Source organism: Balaenoptera ricei, chromosome X (assembly GCF_028023285.1).
Source record: "Balaenoptera ricei isolate mBalRic1 chromosome X, mBalRic1.hap2, whole genome shotgun sequence".
In the NCBI taxonomy this organism is placed as follows: Eukaryota; Metazoa; Chordata; class Mammalia; order Artiodactyla; family Balaenopteridae; genus Balaenoptera; species Balaenoptera ricei.
In genome coordinates this window covers 132436086-132455081 of record NC_082660.1, presented here as the reverse complement: position 1 = coordinate 132455081, position 18996 = coordinate 132436086, and the positions used below count along the sequence as shown (strand labels likewise).

The window sequence follows — 18996 nt, the reverse complement described above, 5'->3', positions numbered from 1 at the left end:
GGTTCTTTTGGTTTTCAAAAGAAATAGGAATTTTAATAGGTTCTTTTGGTTTTCAAAATGTCTATCAGAGAATAGTAAAAGCCTCAACAGAAAGTCTAGCATTTCTACAAAATATTTGGCTCTAATAGTTATAATATTAGTTGAAAAAGGAGTATCTTCCTTCTTTTGCACAATTTCAATTTAAACACTTTTTGTATTACTTTCAAGCGAAACTGTAAATAGCGCAGATGGACAAACATGTCTCCTAAAAAGACTGGCTAAACCCAAGGCGTCACACATTTTCAAACCTGCAGAGTGTTTTTTATTACACTCCTCAGATTTTCTTTTTAAAAGGAAATCACTGGTTTCACAAATAGTTTTTTTAATCCCAGATGGTGGTGATCAGACATTTAAAAAACTAGCTTTATTGTTTACTTACAGATGCGAATTTATGTCCAAAACTGATCCATTCTTTTTGGACCAATATTTCAAAGCCCTCGATGCTCCGGTAATAACTGTCCAACATCAGCATGGCCAGGGACGTCAGCTGGGCAGTCCTGTCCCATCCATCACTGCAGTGCACCACCACTGAGCTCTTCCCTGAAGAAACCCTGTCTGCGACCTGGATGGCTCCCGTCAAAACGAGCTGCCAAAGAAAAACATGCGAGTCAGTAGCTAGCTGGGAGGGACTGCTTAAATTTGAACTTACAGCTTTTAGCCCTACTTAAAGTCCATTTTAAAATACTATTAACATCTAGAACAGAAAGAGTTCTGAAAACAGAAGGCCAGAAGCTGCAGGGTCTGTTGCTTTTCCTCTACAGAAACTGCCTTCGAATGCAAGTAGGTATTAAAAAACAAGACAAATACACGAAAAGCCAAACTGCATTTCAAGCTTTCTTTCACATATGTGATTGTACGAGTTCACTAGGGCTGTCGTAACAAAGTCACACAGACTGGGTGGCTTAAATGACAGAAATGTATTATCTCTCATTTCTGGAGGCTGGAAGTCCAAGATCAAGGTGTGGGCAGGGTCATGCGCCCTCTGAAGGCTCTCGGGAAGGACCTGTTCCAGGCCTGTCTCAAAGCTTCTGCTAGTTCCTTGCCTTCTGGCAGCATAACTCCAATCTTCAGATGGTATTTTCCCTGAGCATGTATCTGTTTCCAAATTTCCCCTTTTCATAAGGACACTAGCCTTATTGAATGAAGGGCCCACCCTACTCCAGTCAGACCTCATCTTAACCAATCACATCTGCAGTGACCCTATTTGCAAATAAGGTCACACCCTAAGGTACTGGGGGTCAGGACATCAACATATAAATTTTGCGAGGACACAGTACAACCCATAACAGTGATCACATTAGAAAAATCACTGGCCCAAGAGGTCCAGTCTAGACCTTAAAGGCATGATACAATGGAAATCACCTTCTGGCCTTTAAATTGACAAGATATGAACTCTTATGTGGCTCATAAATAGCAGAATCCTTACTTAAAGATAAACTGACAGCCTCTGGTAGAAATTTGAGACCTACCAGTGACTAAATGTATGCATACAAAGAGCTACTGCTCTGATGTCATTTTTTGATGATTTAAGTATTTACAGAAGTATACTTTACAAACAGTAGAATTTACCTGTAAGTGTACACTTCGATAAGGTTTAATAAATTTATACAGTTTTGCGACCATCACCACCATCCAGTGGCAGAGCAGTTCTATTACCCAAGATAGTTCCGGGTGCCAATCTCTGTTCCCACCCTCAGCCCCAGACAACCACTGATTTGCTTTCTGTCTCTACAGTTTTGCCTTTACTAGAAATTTCATAGAAATTCCTTGTTTCTGTGCAAGGGCTTTCTCTAGTTGCGGCAAGCGGGGGCCACTCTTCATCGTGGTGCGCGGGCCTCTCATTATCGCGGCCTCTCTTGTTGCGGAGTACAGGCTCCAGACGCGCAGGCTCAGTAGTTGTGGCGCACGGGCTTAGTTGCTCCGCGGCATGTGGGATCTTCCCGGGCCAGGGATCGAACCTGTGTCCCCTGCATTGGCAGGCAGATTCTTAACCACTGTGCCACCAGGGAAGTCCCAACTTCAAGTACTTTTAAAAGAATGGAGGTTTTTGATGCCTCTATCAAGATGAAGGATTGAATATAATAAAAACACAAAACTCATTCTTTAAACAAAGTCAATTTGAGATAAGTTTCAATAAAAACAATTGCTCTAGGTTCTTGAGGGTCATACCCAGTAATGGTTCAATAATAAATTATCTACTCCTAAATAAACCTGGGTGAAAAGCTCAACTACTTGCTATTGACGAGTTGGAAAGTGACATCTCTACAAACTCTAAAAAATATTCTGGAGATAATATTGTGAAATCTTTAATTTAAGTAAGCAAATTATAAAGAAACACAAAATTGTCAAATGTAGAGCCATATACAACAAATATTCTCTCTCTCACTGTTCAGTTTTGTTTTTAATTTAAGGAATCAAAAAAATTTCCTGATCCACTAAACCATTACTTTCTTTTTTATATATGTGTATCTTTTTTCAAAAAAATATACTTGCCTTGATATGTTCCAACCAGTGAGTAGATTCTAAACTGGACAACCAGTGAGATTCTTCCACATTAGGATAAACAATGTCTTTGACTTTTTTCAAAGATTCTCGCATGACATGAATGTTATGAATGTCTAAGAAGAAAAGTTCGGCGTTATGATATGCATCATCACTTTCGTATCCTCCTCCTGTTGCCTAAGAAACAATAAGATACACAAAACAGTAAGTTGGGTTTTCTATTTCTTCAGTAACTTACACAAATATTTCAAAGGTTATTGGTCCTCCAAATCTCAACCTAAAAACTTGCAACTTAGATACAATCATTGATGTGACCTGACTTCCTATCTGACACTAGGCCTCAACAACATCAGTCACACTTTGAGCTAGGGAAAAAAGATGGCGAGCTGGCAATTTCCTGAGGATCTGTATTTGCGAGAAAAAGTCATTTTCAAAATGTTCTATAATAACTAGCTCTTCTTCCGGATCTGGAAAGGCAAGAGCAGGGTGTGAATGGTCGCTGTCTTCCATCGGATTTGAACAGTGCTCTTCAGGGGCAGGCTCCCACGGGACTGGATGGGCTAGAGGAGAACGACTGGCTTTGGAGACAGACAGACCCAGGTCGACAGCTCAGTTTCAGCCCCTCTTTGCTGTGTGATCTGGGGCAATGCACTTAACCTCTCTGCGCCTCAATGTTGTCTCCTGTAGAACAGGGGATACTACTACCTAGGTCTCATAAGATTAAAAGGAGCCAGGCTCTATAACAGCTAACACCAGCCACCATTTAATGAGCCCCTCTGACATCCCAGATACTGTGATTCTTGCTTTACATAATTTTATCTAACTCTTACAGCAATGCTGCAAGACAGGTATTACTATCTCCATTTTGAAAATGAGAAGAGATGCTATTTAACTACCCCCAAAGTCAGAGGTAAGCAGCAGAATTTAAGTCATCTGACTTCACAGCCAGGGACAGCGCTGCACGTGGTGGGCCCTCGAGGGACAAAAGGTTTCAAGCGGGGACGAGATGGCTACCACCTGCCGCGGCGCCTACCAGCATCCACCCGCTAGGGTGGACGTCACTTCCCTTTCACAGGGTCGTGAAGATGCACGTTTTCCACGAAGACAAAAAGAAACACTCCAGCTTTGTTTAGGAACCTGGCTGCATTCTGCTTAATGCTTTAAAATGCCATGGAACACGTGGCCTCTGGCCTTTTAAGAAAAAGTTGAATTATTCAGGGACCTGCGAAGAAAGCAAGCTGAAATGGAAGGATGCTAATTAACATCATAAAAACATATGAATATGTAAACTCACCAGTAAAGGTAAGTAAATAGTCAAAGCCAAGTTGTACTATCTTGGCAGTGCCTGCAGGGGACGGACAGACAAGCAACATGCCTGCCATTGCCACGGAATACCTCTTCTCTTTTCATTTACAATAGAAGGAATATAAACTTGTAGCTCGGGACATAAGGGCCAACACATCCTATGGTTTTTTTCCGGGGTTAGTCACAGAGAAGGTTTCCTGCAATAGAAGTAAGGCTACCACTTGAACTTCAAACCTGGAGACCTATGTACAAGCCAGAAGCCTTGATCTCCACAGACTCTAGGTAAGAAATTGTATTTTATTTAGACAGAAATGTGTTTTTAAAGCTTGCTGCAAATGGCATCAGTAGTAAGTAGACAATAAACGTTCACTTTGTTGTTTTTAAATAGTTATCAGCTAATGAATCCATATACAAATGGGTCATATTCCCCTCTCCTTGGTTACCCCTACCTCAGGGAATAACACCTTGCAGCTGCCATCAGAGGTCACAACAGAGGTGCACCTATCCCCCTGGCAGTCACTGTTGCGAACTGGATCTGCAAGCCTCTCACACAACGACGACACACGTTACCCTCCCACGGACACATGACCCGTTTCTCTGTACATGTGGTTTGTAAACAGTTAGTGATTTTCAAAGACATTCCTAACTCTGGAGTTTCTTTCATAGATCACTGAAGATGATAGGAGGAAAAAGTAATAATTCATTGCCAAAGTTTCTGCCAAAAACAGACATTGACACAGTCCCACTTTAATTCATCACAGGCTGCTGGATCTTATCTGCCTCTAGGTTTCCTTTGTTTGTTTTTTTGTTTCATTTAAAATGGTGCAATGTTGCTTGTTACATTATGGGGTTGTAAATTTCTAAATATCCACAAGGGCAGAACAATTAGGTCCAAAGAGGAGAGAATTCAGAAGGGTAAAAATCAATTAGTCAAGCATAGACTGAGTTCCCAAAAGTTCAAATTCCACATCTCTGATTAGTTTTGAAGTTTTCTTTTCAGTTCTCTTCAACAAAAAAGAACAACCCACGTTACCTAGTACAACCACGTACACAGCCTGTTGCTATGGATACAGATGACTAGGAAGACACAGCCGAGGGAGGAGGGGAACCTGAGTGTGTTTTTTTAGAGAATGATGCACAGATCTTTCAAGCCTAGGTTTTTTTCCTTAATTTTCTCCTTCCCTTCATTCCTAAATGGACTAGAAACACAGCCGTATTTCCTGAGTGTTAAAAAGGCATTCAAGAATTCTACTGCTACAACAATGAGCTTTAGAGTTAATACAATAAAGTTATTCATTTTATATATTTTAAAATATTCTTTCTAAATACCCCATTGTAATGTTATATGATATCTGTTTCAGGCTAAATGTATACATGGAAATACTTCATTTTATACATGTATTCAACTCTGAATTATACCTGAAGGATAGCAGGAACAGAAATATAAAGGTAAGGATAATACAACAAGATATTCATATTTAGACTTAATTTCCTAAATGTTGTCTTATATTTCCTAACCTATTGATCGATTTCGCTACCTGATGGCTTTACAAATAATTTCAATATCAGTTTTGTTATGTAAAACAAAACCAACTGCAGTAACAAATACCGGGTCCAAAAGTAAATGTGTAAGGTGCACAATCTGTGTGCAAATAATTATGAGTGGAGCCCCACACATGCACCTGTGTAGACAGACATCACAGGGTCCATTTAGGAAGCTACTGCATCTATCTGAGCTGCTTGAGGACTTGTTTTGCTTTCAGGTTCTTGTCTTGTGCTCTGAATAATTGAAGATGCCAGATAAATGACCTTGGGATAAGCAAAATATTCAAGATGATGAAATTTAAGCCTACATCTGACAAGAAGCCATACATCTGAAAGGTGGAATGGGGCAGGCCCACTGTGAATACTTATAAGTGACAGCTGGCAATGGGAGAAGGAAAGGAAAAAAAAAACAAAACAAAAAGGTGAAACTGAATGTCAAAGGTATTTCTGAATCTTGGGCCCTGTAGTGCAGGGGCAAACAGCCTTCCACCTTGAGCATCTGCTGAGGGGTCCTGCAGGCAACACTGCCTTGTCATTCAACTTTAGGGCAGTCTGCATACTCTACTTAAGAAGGCCAAGAAGACCCTTGAGACAGATTTCTTTGAAAATATTACCATTATGTGTGTAACTGTAAAATTCACATACATGGATCTACTCATTTCTTGGATTGTCTCATATAAATGAGAACACACATTTCTGAGTATAGTGAAGAGAATGCTTAGATAAAGCTACAAATTTAGGATTTTAACAATTACAGCTTCCCACAATCCTCACAGATGCCTCACTAGTGTATACACTGAGAATGACTGTCAACAGCCTAAAGGGCTCCAAAGAGATTCTAACTCTTTCCCAAATTCACTACAGCTCTAGACTTCTAGTTTACCTAAAGCTTATTTTCATTTGGTTTTAATGTATTCAACTTTTAAGATATGTTTTGTGATTAAAACTACTTTCTACGTTCAGTGAACTCGTTTTCCTCTTTAAGCGAAGTTTAATTTAAACCCGCATGTTGATACGCCATGGCAACAACCTTCATGTAGAACACTGCACACTGTATGTAAGGCAAGTTTCTACCATGTCATTAAATATACTTACCTTGTTGGCCACTGCATTTACATTGGGTCTAGCATCATAGATTGTGAGTTTGTTAATTTGTCTATTCGTCTCCCTGATGACGTCGAGATATTTCTCATCATCTTTATTTCGTTTACCACTCATACCAACAAGAGGCTGACTACAACGCACGATGACCGTCTTGTTTTCTGGATGAATCCATGACAGCACCTACGGTTGGTTCAGAAATTTTAAGCTATCGAGAAAGAACCAAATGTCAAAACAATTAAAACTATAAAAAAAAGAGAGCACTAACAATCATGATGAAGTGAATCTCATTTTGCTGAAACGGGATGCTTGTTCACCTGCCATTTCCATGTGTGCCCAGAAACACACATTTAACGATGATGACTATTCAGAGCCAATGAGAATAACCAATTGCTTTACTGGTCTTTTCTTAATTCGCACCACATCTAAAAACATTAAATGCTTACCTAAAAATAGTTATATCACTTAAAGGAAACAGAAAGCTTCAGATATTTTATTTCAGTCCTGTAGCTTGCACTGGATTTGTCATCACCCAGAAACAGCTTTAGCAAAAGGTGAGAGGTAAAGAAAACCACCCCGGTACCTCACATCTGCAGGTCATTTTCCCAACAGTCTCAATTCTAGAATCTAACACAGGGGCTTGAAAACCCAAAGGAAGCAAACAGGATCTCAGGACAGCCAAAGAGCTGCCAGAGTCTCCACAATGAAGCTTGGACACCCGCCTCCTGGGAGAGCTCTGAGCCTTTACTCAGAATCAGCCTTCTCCAATTTTACACACAAGCCCAGCACACTTGCTACCTGGTCTCTCAGTTCATAGCACCTGAGAAACAAGACCTGTAAAAGGAAGCTAAAAATGTAATAGAGCAAAAGCTACAGAACTGTCCACTTTCAATGAATGAATTGCTTCATAGATGAATTCTATCTCAATACAGCTGTTAGAAGAGAAAAATAAAATAAAATAAGCAGAAGGGGGAAGGTAAGTGTGGTGGGTGACAGCATGTGCTCCGGGGCAGGCGCACCTCTGAGGTGGCTCTGACCTGGGCACTGAGTTCACAGCCTCTGTAGCGTCCTTTCCCTCTTTCATCAAGTGCGGAGCCACGTGACGGCATGACGCTGCTGGGCGGATGAATGGAGAACACGTGTACCCAGCACAGGGTACGAAAACCCATGAAAAGCAGACACAAGAACCCCAGAAGCACAAGTGTTCGAGCTCACTTAATACAAGGCCAAGTACGCTGTGGTCTCTGAAGTCACCTCCCCACTATGGCAAATGACGAGCACTGATGTTCATAAAAATCACTGTGTATAATAATGACAACACGTTAGTGAGAAAAGATTATATGATAATACGAATGAATACTCATTCAATTGAGTCTCTGTGCCTGCCAGGGCCCAGTCAAAATACCACTGTGGCCCCCAACTAAGAGTCCAAAGGCTCAGGCCTGGGAGGCCTGGGCACAAGCACTGGCCTCCCTCAACCTCCATTTTCTAATCTACAACGTGGAGGTGAGACCTGCCCTGCCCACCTCCTATGGCTTTGCCTCCAAGGGGGAAAAGACGTGAGATCACTTTTAAGTATCTATGTATTTTTAATTTAATTTTTTTCAGGTTTATTGACATATACTTGACCTATAACACTATGTAAATTTAAGGTCTACAACATGTTGATTTGATACAAGATCATTCTTTTTTTAAAATTTTTATTTATTTATTTATTTTTGGCTGCGTTGGGTCTTCGTTGCTGCGCGTGGGCTTTCTCTAGTTGTGGCGAGCGGGGGCTACTCTTCTTTGCGGTGCACAGGCTTCTCACTGCAGTGGTTTCTCTTGTTGTGGAGCACGGGCTCTGGGCATGTGGGCTTCAGTAGTTGTGGCGTGCGGGCTTCAGTAGTTGTGGCACTCGGGCTCAGTAGTTGTGGCTTGCAGGCTCTAGAGCGCTGGCTCAGTAGTTGTGGCGCACAGGCTTAGTTGCTCCACGGCATGTGGGATCTTCCCAGACCAGGGATCGAACCCGTGTCCCCTGCATTGGCAGGCAGATTCTTAACCACTGTGCCACCAGGGAAGTCCCCACTCTTTTTTTGGGGGGCCGCGCTGGGCAGCTTGTGGGATCTTAGTTCCCCAACATAGGGCTGGAACCTGGGCCCTCGGCAGTGAAAGTGTGGAGTCATAACCACTTGACCACCAGGGAATTCCCGATATGAGATCACTTTTAAAAGAGCAAATTGCTGCACATACAAGACAGTTATTATTTGATAAAGACCCTCATCAAGTTTTAAATTTAAATCAGGTCATATGCAAGAAACTGCCCTGTTCCCCCCGTGCCCTCCGTTCTTCTGCCCTTCTTCTCTCTGCTTGGGAGATTTAAGACTGGAATCACCAGGCCATGTTAAGAAATGCTATTCTTACGAGTTGTTTCACCTCTTACCTGCTTTTTCTTTTGGGATCTCAACTACCTTTATAAAAAGGATGCTTGCTATATAGCTGACCAGGTACAAGTAATGCAAATTTCACAACATCAACTACTGTGAGTGCTTTTAAAGTATGTGCTACTATATTAGGCTATTCTTTTTGAAGTTAATATGTAGAAGCCATAAATAATTAAGGATGTACACAAATATTTAGCCACCAAAAGATGTTTATCACAGCACTGTTTATAATAGGAATAGAAAACTGATTGACAGTTTTCTGTCAATCTACACAGTACATCTACACACTGGCACATGAACAGAGAGTCATCGGTGTAGAAAAAGCAGATTGAGACATAAACCACAGAATAATTTCCTTTTTTTCAAATAAAAATATGTATGCATAGAAGGAAGTCTGGAAGCACGTAACTGTGGATCTCACTAGGTGGCAGTCTCCCTTAGGCTTACCAGTATTTTTGTAAATGTCTAAAATAAATATGTATTACTTATATGTTAAAGAATTCGATAACATTAAGACCAACCTGTTTGAGAACAAAGGAGTATGTATCCATTAATGGGAACACTAATGCATGTGGATTATTTTGTTATTCAGTGATATTTTATAATACTCTGCATCTTATTTATGGACAACATAACAAGACTGCTTTCTCATCAATGCTTTTTATATCTTTACATGGCTTTTTTTTTTAAAAAAAGAACTGAATATCAAATATTAATGATTTCATATCAAAAGCAAATATATTTCCTGGGTTATAGTCAAGAGTCAGGTGGTTAGAAGGTATATCAGAAAGAGTACATTATCTATTACTAGATATTATTAAGCATGGTAATCTATAAAGATAGAGAGGTGATGGACAGCTTAACCTTAGTTTTTTTTTTTTTTTTAATTTATTTATTATTTATTTATTTTTGGCTGTGTTGGGTCTTCGTTTCTGTGCGCAGGCTTTCTCTAGTTGCGGCGAGCAGGGGCTACTCTTCATCACGGTGCGCGGGCTTCTCATTGTCGTGGCTTCTCTTGTTGCGGAGCACAGGCTCTAGAGCGCAGGCTCACTAGTTGTGGCTCACGGGCTTAGTTGCTCGGCGGCACGTGGGATCCTCCCAGACCAGGGCTCGAACCCGTGTCCCCTGCATTGGCAGGCAGATTCTTAACCACTGCGCCACCAGGGAAGCCCAACCTTAGTTTTTTTTAGGAAAAATAAATGCAAATTGGTGGCCATCACAAAGTAAGAAGGATCAATAAAATGGCTAAGTAAAAGGCTAAGCATTCTATTTGCTGTACGGTGGGCTCCCATTCACTCAGAACCGGGGCAACCACTGGAACAAGATGGCAGCCTGAGCACAGTGGACTGGGTTCAGTTGTTTCATTTCCTCTCCTACCCCTGATCCCGTGAAATTCACACACACACACACACACACACACGCACGCACACACAGTAGATGTTCAATAAATATTAATTGAATGAAGGAGTGAACAAAATCAATTCACACTATCCTAGCCCAGTTCTCCTGTGGGTGAGGCATGGATTAGCAAGACAGCTAGCCAGGGCAGGGGTTGAGCACAAGAGGAGCGAAATGGTAATTCTAGCTTCATTAGCACAGTGTTCTAGCAAAATGAGCTAAAGAACATACTTTCAAGTATAATATACATCCTGAAGATATCAACGGACGCTCGTGCTTAGCGAAGCAAGTGCATTAAAAAAGTTACAATTCATATTACGTTGATAGCATAACAAAAGTTTCACACAAATATCCTTTTAGGGACAAAAATGTCTAGACTTGGAAGTTAAAGGCAACGTGACATTAAATCTTAATTTTTCAACCCTTGTTTTTCAAAATCAAACCAAAACAAAATAAGACAATGTACTTATTATGACATGCCCTGGAAATTAACAGAGGGGAAAAATTCTCTAAATTTTTAGCCAACAAGATTTATGGGCACAGAGTAGACAGGGTGACTCGTACATAAATATTTAAGAACCAAAGACTAATTTATGAACTAGGTCCAGTGATACCATAAATATAGTTTGGGATAGTCTGCACCTGACCCCAGGTTGCTAATGGTATGAAGGCAGCTTACAAACGTGATGAGGAGAGACGAATCCTAATAAAGGTGGTACGTAAAAGCCTATACTCATAGGCTCCATAACATAGGCTAGTGCATGGTTTCCAGCATAACTCAACCGACATTACCCAGAGCCTAACGCCTGTCACTTATTGTGCTACAAAGACACAAGCCACAGAGACCTTGTCCTTCCTTCTTCCTTTCCACCTGGCGTTACCTGTACCCTCTCCTGTATAAGAATTACTTGAGTTCATTCTCTGTCCTTGATCGCGAGCTCCTGGAAGGTAGGTGACGTCTTACTTCTTTCCCATTTGGCCTGCTGCTTTGCACTCAGAGGACACTTCATAATTATTTGTGTGACTGAAATTCCAAAAGAGTGTTTCTCTGAATTACTTGACTACTGTTCTCATGGAAGAAAAGGCACTCCTTACAGAAAATATTAATTGCAGTACTCACTGGAATTCGATTTCGGGATCTAAAAGTTGCAACTCTCCTGAGATCATCATCTGAGGCACGATATGGAACCACCAAGAGAGCCGGGTAAGTGTCGCACAGTTCATAGCACTTATTAATAAAAGTGATTCTCCAATGGTGATTGGGCAAGCCCTGCAGGAAAAAAGGAAGTCCACGTCAGCACTGATGATTTCATCTCTGGATCTGGCCTTGGATGGGTCTCCTTTCTTCTTTTGAGCAGAATGTGCACGTGCCTCTGACAGCAGGGTAGTAACGGTGTACTGATTTATAGTAAGGGAGCCAGATCGATAATCCAGACAATGTAAGAACACAAGACAAAACACTGGCGGGTTCCAGAATTCTAAACTATCGTTGGTAAATACAAATTCTCTTGAACTTGAGATCTTCCTTGATTTCATGTCAAACTTTTCTCTACTACTTGTACAATAAAGAGAAACCCAAGCTCCTCCCCGACCTGTGCAAACCACCCCACGCCCTAAAGAAAAGTACACTGTGTAATCTTCATCTGTGTCTGATTGAGGGTAAAAAAGAAATCAGGCAACTTCCACTCCTCACTCAAAACAGAGGGAATGCTTCAACCTGCTCCAAAGTAGAAAGAGGCTAAGCTTGTGAAGAAATTCACAGAAGGGAAGTAAGGAAAACCCCTCTGGGGAGGCTCATTTCCCCACCCCCTAAGAGTTTCTTCAATCAAGTGGTTTGGGATGGGTGACTGCTCTATGGGCTGTGTGAGAAATACACTCATCTGCATTCTAAGCAGACTGCTAGTGTGACACGGAAGACACCTCCCATCCTATCGCCCACCCACAAAATTGTAGGTACTGTGGACAAGGTCCAGAGGTGGTGGAATAACTCTCTCCCCACGCTCACAAACACACAAGTACACACACAAAAGTGAGCCGTGTGGGTGCTTGCTCTGGGGACGCAAATTGTACCTCGTCTTTAGGTCTGGCCCTATAGAGCTCGGACCAGACAGATGAGTCTGATGTCGAGTCCAATTAGAGAGTTACAAGTCCCATCAGAAAGGTATAAGAAAAAAAGATGGACTATAATGGCATTCTAGAACTAAATACCTTCAAGAGTTCGTATATGCATACAAGCTTAAAAACAGGAACTGTTTTGTTTGAAGCTAGAAGCCCTAAAAAGTAAGTCTTAATATTGTCAATAACACTCAAAAACTAAGGTGCAAATATTTTAATACGTAACGCTACAGAGGTCTCCAAAACATGCAAGATGTTTTAATGGTCCTTCTTCTGCCTCCACAACTGACCTAGAATAGAGGTTATTAAAATGAGAGGTACACACAGCCTTCGAAAACTCAACAAACTAAAGCTGATTTCTGGAAGCAACAGGACATACTACCGCACACATGTGCTCTAGAGATAAATTCCCACACCCACATCCCTGAGCATCGAATCTTCTTATGAACAGAGGCAAACCACTGATCAAGACTAAACAGGTCACCACAGAGCACTGAGTAGAGTTCCCTGTGCTATAGCTGATTTACTTTGCTGTACAGCAGAAACTAACACAACATTGTAAAATAACTATACTCCAATAAAAATTAATTAAAAAAAAAAAAAAGACTAAACCGGGAAGTCAACCCAGGTGCCCGGTAGTGGAAGTGGTGGCTAGAAGGTTCTTCTCAAGTCTAGGGTTCTACGATTTTACTTTACATTCACTGGGCTTGATTTGATTCTCAAACCTCATTCAACAAAACTTCCCAATTACTTTATGAGCTTTGTAGAAGGAGAATTATGAAAAGCCTCATCACAAAACTCCTAACTGTCCTATGATTTGGTTACAGCAGAGGTCAAAGTGTAGCTCTTGTTCCGTAACAGGCATGGGAATCTTCTTTAAAATGCAGAGAGACCTTTGCCGCGAACAGCAACGATACACGAAGCCTCCCGCTTTATTATTGCAAATAAACATGCATGTGGGTGAAGTTTACTAAGAGGGCAGTAAAGGCAATTCTCATACACATTCATCAAAGCATTCTTGGAAAAGTCATTACAGGAAAACAGTTCTAATTCATTTGAATCTTTAAACTGAAATGAATATAACAGAAATCTAACTGCCAGTAATAGTTAAGCTCCCAAATACATACATACATCATGACATCAACTCCTGAGTAGTAAGGTACAGAAGTCTGGCTTTTCTAGACTCTGAGTATTTGATTCATTTCATGGACAACATATAACGGACGTTCTTCGCGTAGCGGAAGGAAAGAGAACTTAGCCATGCAGCCTTCAGTGCAGCTTGAACATGGCCCTGGGATGAGCCCGTAGGTTCCACAGTACTAGACAGACATAATGAGCCAGATTATACCACTGCCAGGAAAAATTTATTTAGCAAGGGTGTTACTGATACTCAAAGAGCATGACTGATGGCATATCATCACCAGGCAGGTTTGAGATTCCCCACATCTACAGTATCTACTGACTTACCTGCCTTCTGTATTCTTCAACTGGATTATAAACCATCCATCCATCCACGTCAAACTTTTCTTCATTTAAAAATGCAAATATTGGCTAGAAAAGGCAAAAAAAAAAAAAAAGAAAGAATTTCAAGTTCAGTGTAAAGGAACTAATACTCTATTAATACTACATCCTTTGATTTTTTTTTTTTTGCCAGATTTGCCTACCATGAAATCACAACCCCAACTGAGACTTCTAAGCAAGAAATAACAGTGAAAAATTTAGACTAGACTTACACTACCTTCTATCTTGATTAACAATTGTATATTTTTGAGACCGCAATTTTCTATGGCTACAAACATCTCTTTTGGTGTTTTTTTTTAATGCTGTTGCACAGAACTCAGATTTCCAGACCCAAAAATGCCTATCAGTTTTAAGCAGTATTAACAATCGACGGGTAAAAGACACTAAAATATAAAAGAAAAAGAAAATTCAGCAATGATTATTAAATAGTGCAACTGTCTCAAAAGGGACCAGTGGTGTGTTAATCTATTAAGAAAGTGACAGAACGTTAAGAAAATTCTTAATTAACTGTCCTCTGTGAATTCGGAATCAATGCCCTGATCTCTGAAACAACAGGCCTCAGGCCTCTCACCTCTCCTCTATGCTCACTCTCAAGATGATACTGATGAACTTCATGGCTTTGAATACCATCCATACCCTGGCGACTCCTAAACATCTATCGCCCTCCAGCCCCACTGTGATCTGCAGACTTGGCCACTGCAGCCGGCCCCTCCCAGTCTCCCCATTTCAGTAGATGACAGCGCCATCCTCCACACTGACTGAACCCAAAACCTTGGCATTACCCTCGTCACCTCACTGCTACCACCCTGGTGTAAGGCTCTGCCACCTCCACTTGGATTATAATAACACCTCCTAACTGGTCCTCTGCTTTCATCTTTACCGCTAAAGTCAGAGTAATTGTGTCACAACCTAGGTCAGGTCAAATCCTTCCCTTGCCCCAAATCCTCCTGTGGCTTTCCATCTCACTTCGGGTAAAAGTGGAAGTACTTGCCACCTGGCCACGTCCCCCACCACGTCTCTGCTCGTCCTCTTGCTCAATCCACTCCAGCCACGCTGGCTTTCAGTGCCGCTCCCGGAAAGCAACAAGCGCGCACCAATCTCAGGGCCTTTGCACCTGCTGTTCCACTTGTCTGGAGTCCTTTGCCCTCATGGTTTCCTCCCTTACTTCTTTCACATCTCTGCTCAAATGTAACCTTAATCAGGGAGCCTTTCTCTGACACATGTTCCCCCACAACAGGACCACCCATTCTCCTTCTCATTTCCATCACTTCTGACCATTTGACCTATATTTACTTATTTGTTACTGTTGGACCCCTACCGTCCTCCCTCCTAGACCATGGGCTCCATGAAGGCAGACACTTGCTTTTTTTCCCATCCTGGATCCGCAGTAACCGGAACGGTGTCTGGCCCGTGTAGGTGGAATACATATTTGTTGACCGAATGAGGACGGGAAGCCTTATACAGCCCCTGCTCAAGCGCTTTCTCTGGAGGCACTTTTCCTCTAAGTATCTTCCTTCCACCCATTTTCCTGTTATCAGCCTGTGGCCTCCAATGCTAGTGTCCCCCCGACCCCAACGTTACAGAGAATTTCTGGTAAAGCATCAGTTAGCGGCAACGGTTTTCTGTACTTAAGTGGCAAAGAGGTTTAAGGTGAAAACTGATCAAGATCGTGCTCTCCGGACTGTCTTCTTGAACTTTCCAAAGCATGTGGCACCCTCAGCAGGTCTCAACTCTGGCAGCACTAGGCCCAAGTGCTGTGTATTCTGTGACCGCACATTAGCAATGACGTTGACCTAGCTATGCAATTGAGGCTTTAGGCTGACAGTGAATCCACAGGAATACTTAATTATTCAGTACTCCCGGGGAAAACAAGTGATTTCTGTTAACTGAAGTTCAACTCAGAGACAGAGGGACTGCTGGTGCAAAGAGCACGGAATCTACAGAACATGTCCAAGCACCCTCCTGGTGACATCTGAGCACGGGATACTGCCCTGGTCAGTACCTGGCCCGGGGAAATACTCAATACTGCTGAACCTTGTGCTGGTGACATACTTGTAGATGACGTAAGGCTGTACTGTCACTCACTTTAGAAGAAAACCTAGAATCTGCTTTCTTGAAATAAGTTCCTGATCTCAACGTGAGTTTTGTTCATTTTTCGGTTTTTAGCTATTTGCATCTTTCCCATGAAACTCAAGCAAATATGGTGGCCTTTTAGGAAGAAAGAATAAAATTGTTCACTCAGAGGCCAGATAAAGCTTTCTCTCCAGAAAAACCATCAAGTGTATTAATGCCCAGAGTGTCCTCTGACTTGCCAGCAGCATTTTCAATGTAACTTTCTATTTCTCAATCACTAATAAAGCAACTCCTTCTTTGCTTCAAATATCTATCCTCTTGCGTCTTACATTAAAATTACCAGTAAGTGTAATCTAAGTATACAAAACTGTTATCATCAGAAGATAAAGTTCTATAGCCCAAACCAAAATTATCCCCATGATTTCTTTAATGTCTGAAAACAAGTCATATAAAAGAATTGTCATTAATATGGGAATGATAGTGTCCTCAAGGTAGCGACCTACCAGGCGGCCTTTCTCATGAAATCAGTCTGCAGTGACACTGAGTGATGTCCAGATACATAGGACGAGTGCAAGACTGGCATCCTTTACCCGGGAAACGCGCCTATGGGAACTCTATGACGGACAGAGCTGCCAGGAGACTCTTGATGCTAAGAGCCAGACTTGGACCTCAAATATTTCAGGCAAGTTTATGAATCAAATAACAGCCAGATATTTCTTGCCATGAAATACATACCAACACATCTAACATTGAACTGGAGCTTAAGGTGGAAAAGGCCAGGTGCTCAAACCAATATTTTAATCATCCAAATAAATCAGCTTACAGTTACAAGAAAACATTTTTTTAAAAAAGCATTACTTGTTAGTTTTTAAAGGAAAACATAATGTAAACACTAAGTTGTCATTAACTCCTTGGCTCTATTGAAGCAAGCGTTCTACCAGAACCAACACTGACAGTTTCTAAAGTTGAATGTACAGGACTTACTTCCCAGATATTTCAATTTTTACCTTATTTCCCTTAAAGATTCAGATAAGAGAACAAAGCAAGACTTTTAAAACACAAGCTCTCAATAGACTAACATAAAGGTGGATTATTACAAAAAAATTAAAACTACTAAGCATTAAAGCAAGGACAACAGAACCCATTCATCTGTACCTCATTATTAAAAAGTACAAAATCCCCTACAAGTGGTTACTTGTTACAAGGCTAATTACAGCTCTTGCCTGGAAATTGTTAAAACCTAAAGTTAGCGGGTTACGTGTCTTGAGGTTTTTGGCTGTCCTTTATTTTCTTATAGACTCGCAGTTTTTAAGGCTTTGAGTCTTTTAGAACTTGATCCGCGGGTTGATGTTTTCCAGTTGTTCCTAACGACACCCCTGGGTCCGTTGGGACCCTGGTTGGGAAACACAAGTCCCACAGAGGGAACTGCTTCTAGAGACTCTCCCTCCTGAGGGCACGCAGGGAGTCAGGTTCGCCAAGTGGGTGATGACGTGCCCTCGGTGACCCCGTCCCCGCACCCATTTTGCTTCACGGCCTGTGCAGAACCCGAGAAGGATTCAGTCCCAGCTCAGCAAAGCCTCGGGGCAGAGGATGGTTTGCTGAAGGTCAGCGTTCAGCGGGCACTTCCAGAAGCCCTCCTGGCTTTCTCCGGGGGCCTGGGCCCTGCCTCGCCTCTGCCTCGGGACCCTGGGGTGGGGGGCACTTCCCCAACGTGCCAGGCACTGCCTGTGCCCCAGCTCGCCCCGCTGAACCAGAACCTCCAGGGGGTGATGCTCTGATCCTCAAGGGCCATGGAATACTCCAGAACACGTGGGAATCTTGCCTGAGGGTTCTGTGTGGCCAAGCTTTGGGGGGCTGCTTTACTTTTTTAAAGTGATTTTGCAATAATTATAGATATACGAGAAGTTGCAGAGTAAGGTACAGGGAAGGCCCATGCACCCTTCACCCAGCCTCCCCAGTGTGAGCATCTTGCATAACCGGAGCCCAGCATCAAAGCTGGGAAACCGACATCAGGAAACAGACACACTCAAGTGCTCACCCCTGGCTTCAAGTGAGCAGGTCTTCCTTTATTTGGCTCTGTATGAATATTTGGGCATTTCACCAATTCAGATTCCTACTAGTCAAGAGATACCATGCATGGAGACTTGAGAGGAAAAAAAAAAAAAAAAAAAGCAATCGTGTGCATTTTTTCCAGGATTAAAAATAGCACAATGTAACATTTGAAAAATGTTAAAGGACAAAGTTGAGATGAAAATCTCCAATTTCACACTAGGGATAAAAACAGCTCTGACAAAGAGAATGTAACTTGTCTTTTTAACTTAGCTACATTTATCACTGTTATGTCTTGTGGGAGCAAACATCTGAAATGACAGCAAATTTTAGCTTTCACTTAATTAGCCCTTATTTTTAAATGGCACTTATATAAAGATGCACTGACTTGCTTTAAACATCTAGATTGGATTTATTCTTACTGAGTAGAATCTATAAATAATGAGTGATTCATGAGTTTCCTTCTTTGAGGAGGGAGAACTGTCTGTCACCGAATTAGGATTCCCTGATCTCACGACGGCCCCTCGTGGACAGCCTCTTCTCCCAAAGGCTTGTCAAAAGTGTCGTGTCTCAGAAATGGATGTTTGAGAGTCAGATTTATAGAAATTAAAGATCATTCAATAGGGAGACAGTTATAGAAGAAAACAATTTTCACAGTATTGAGGAAAATAAATTGATAAGCTATGTAGATGCAATAGTGCTTTCAAATGATGCTGCCACCACACAAAGGCATGGTCATCAGTGGACACGATTTACTACATCTCTGAAGACCTAGCCTTAAAAATGCAGGAAACTGGTCACTAACTCTTTCCTGATAGAATTTTGGAATGTTTGAACAGGAATCTAAGTGAGCATTTTTTTCTAATTTGATTCCTGAAATTGAAGACATTCGCCTTTTTCAAAGCTTCCATCTACCACTGAAGGA

The 18996-nt window shown here is 41.6% G+C and overlaps 1 protein-coding gene across 5 annotated transcripts in view; it reads right to left on the bottom strand.

Annotated features, from left to right (window-relative positions):
* Positions 1-18996, bottom strand: part of MTM1 (myotubularin 1) — a 96207-nt gene that overhangs the window by 15059 nt on the left and 62152 nt on the right. For all 5 annotated transcript variants that reach the window (XM_059910995.1, XM_059910996.1, XM_059910992.1 and 2 more), the window contains 5 exons: positions 13896-13979; positions 11434-11583; positions 6487-6675; positions 2533-2718; positions 419-625 (listed from right to left, as the gene is read on the bottom strand). In XM_059910995.1, the coding sequence (XP_059766978.1) occupies positions 419-625; positions 2533-2718; positions 6487-6675; positions 11434-11583; positions 13896-13979 (816 nt within the window). The remainder of the gene's footprint in view (positions 1-418; positions 626-2532; positions 2719-6486; positions 6676-11433; positions 11584-13895; positions 13980-18996) is intronic.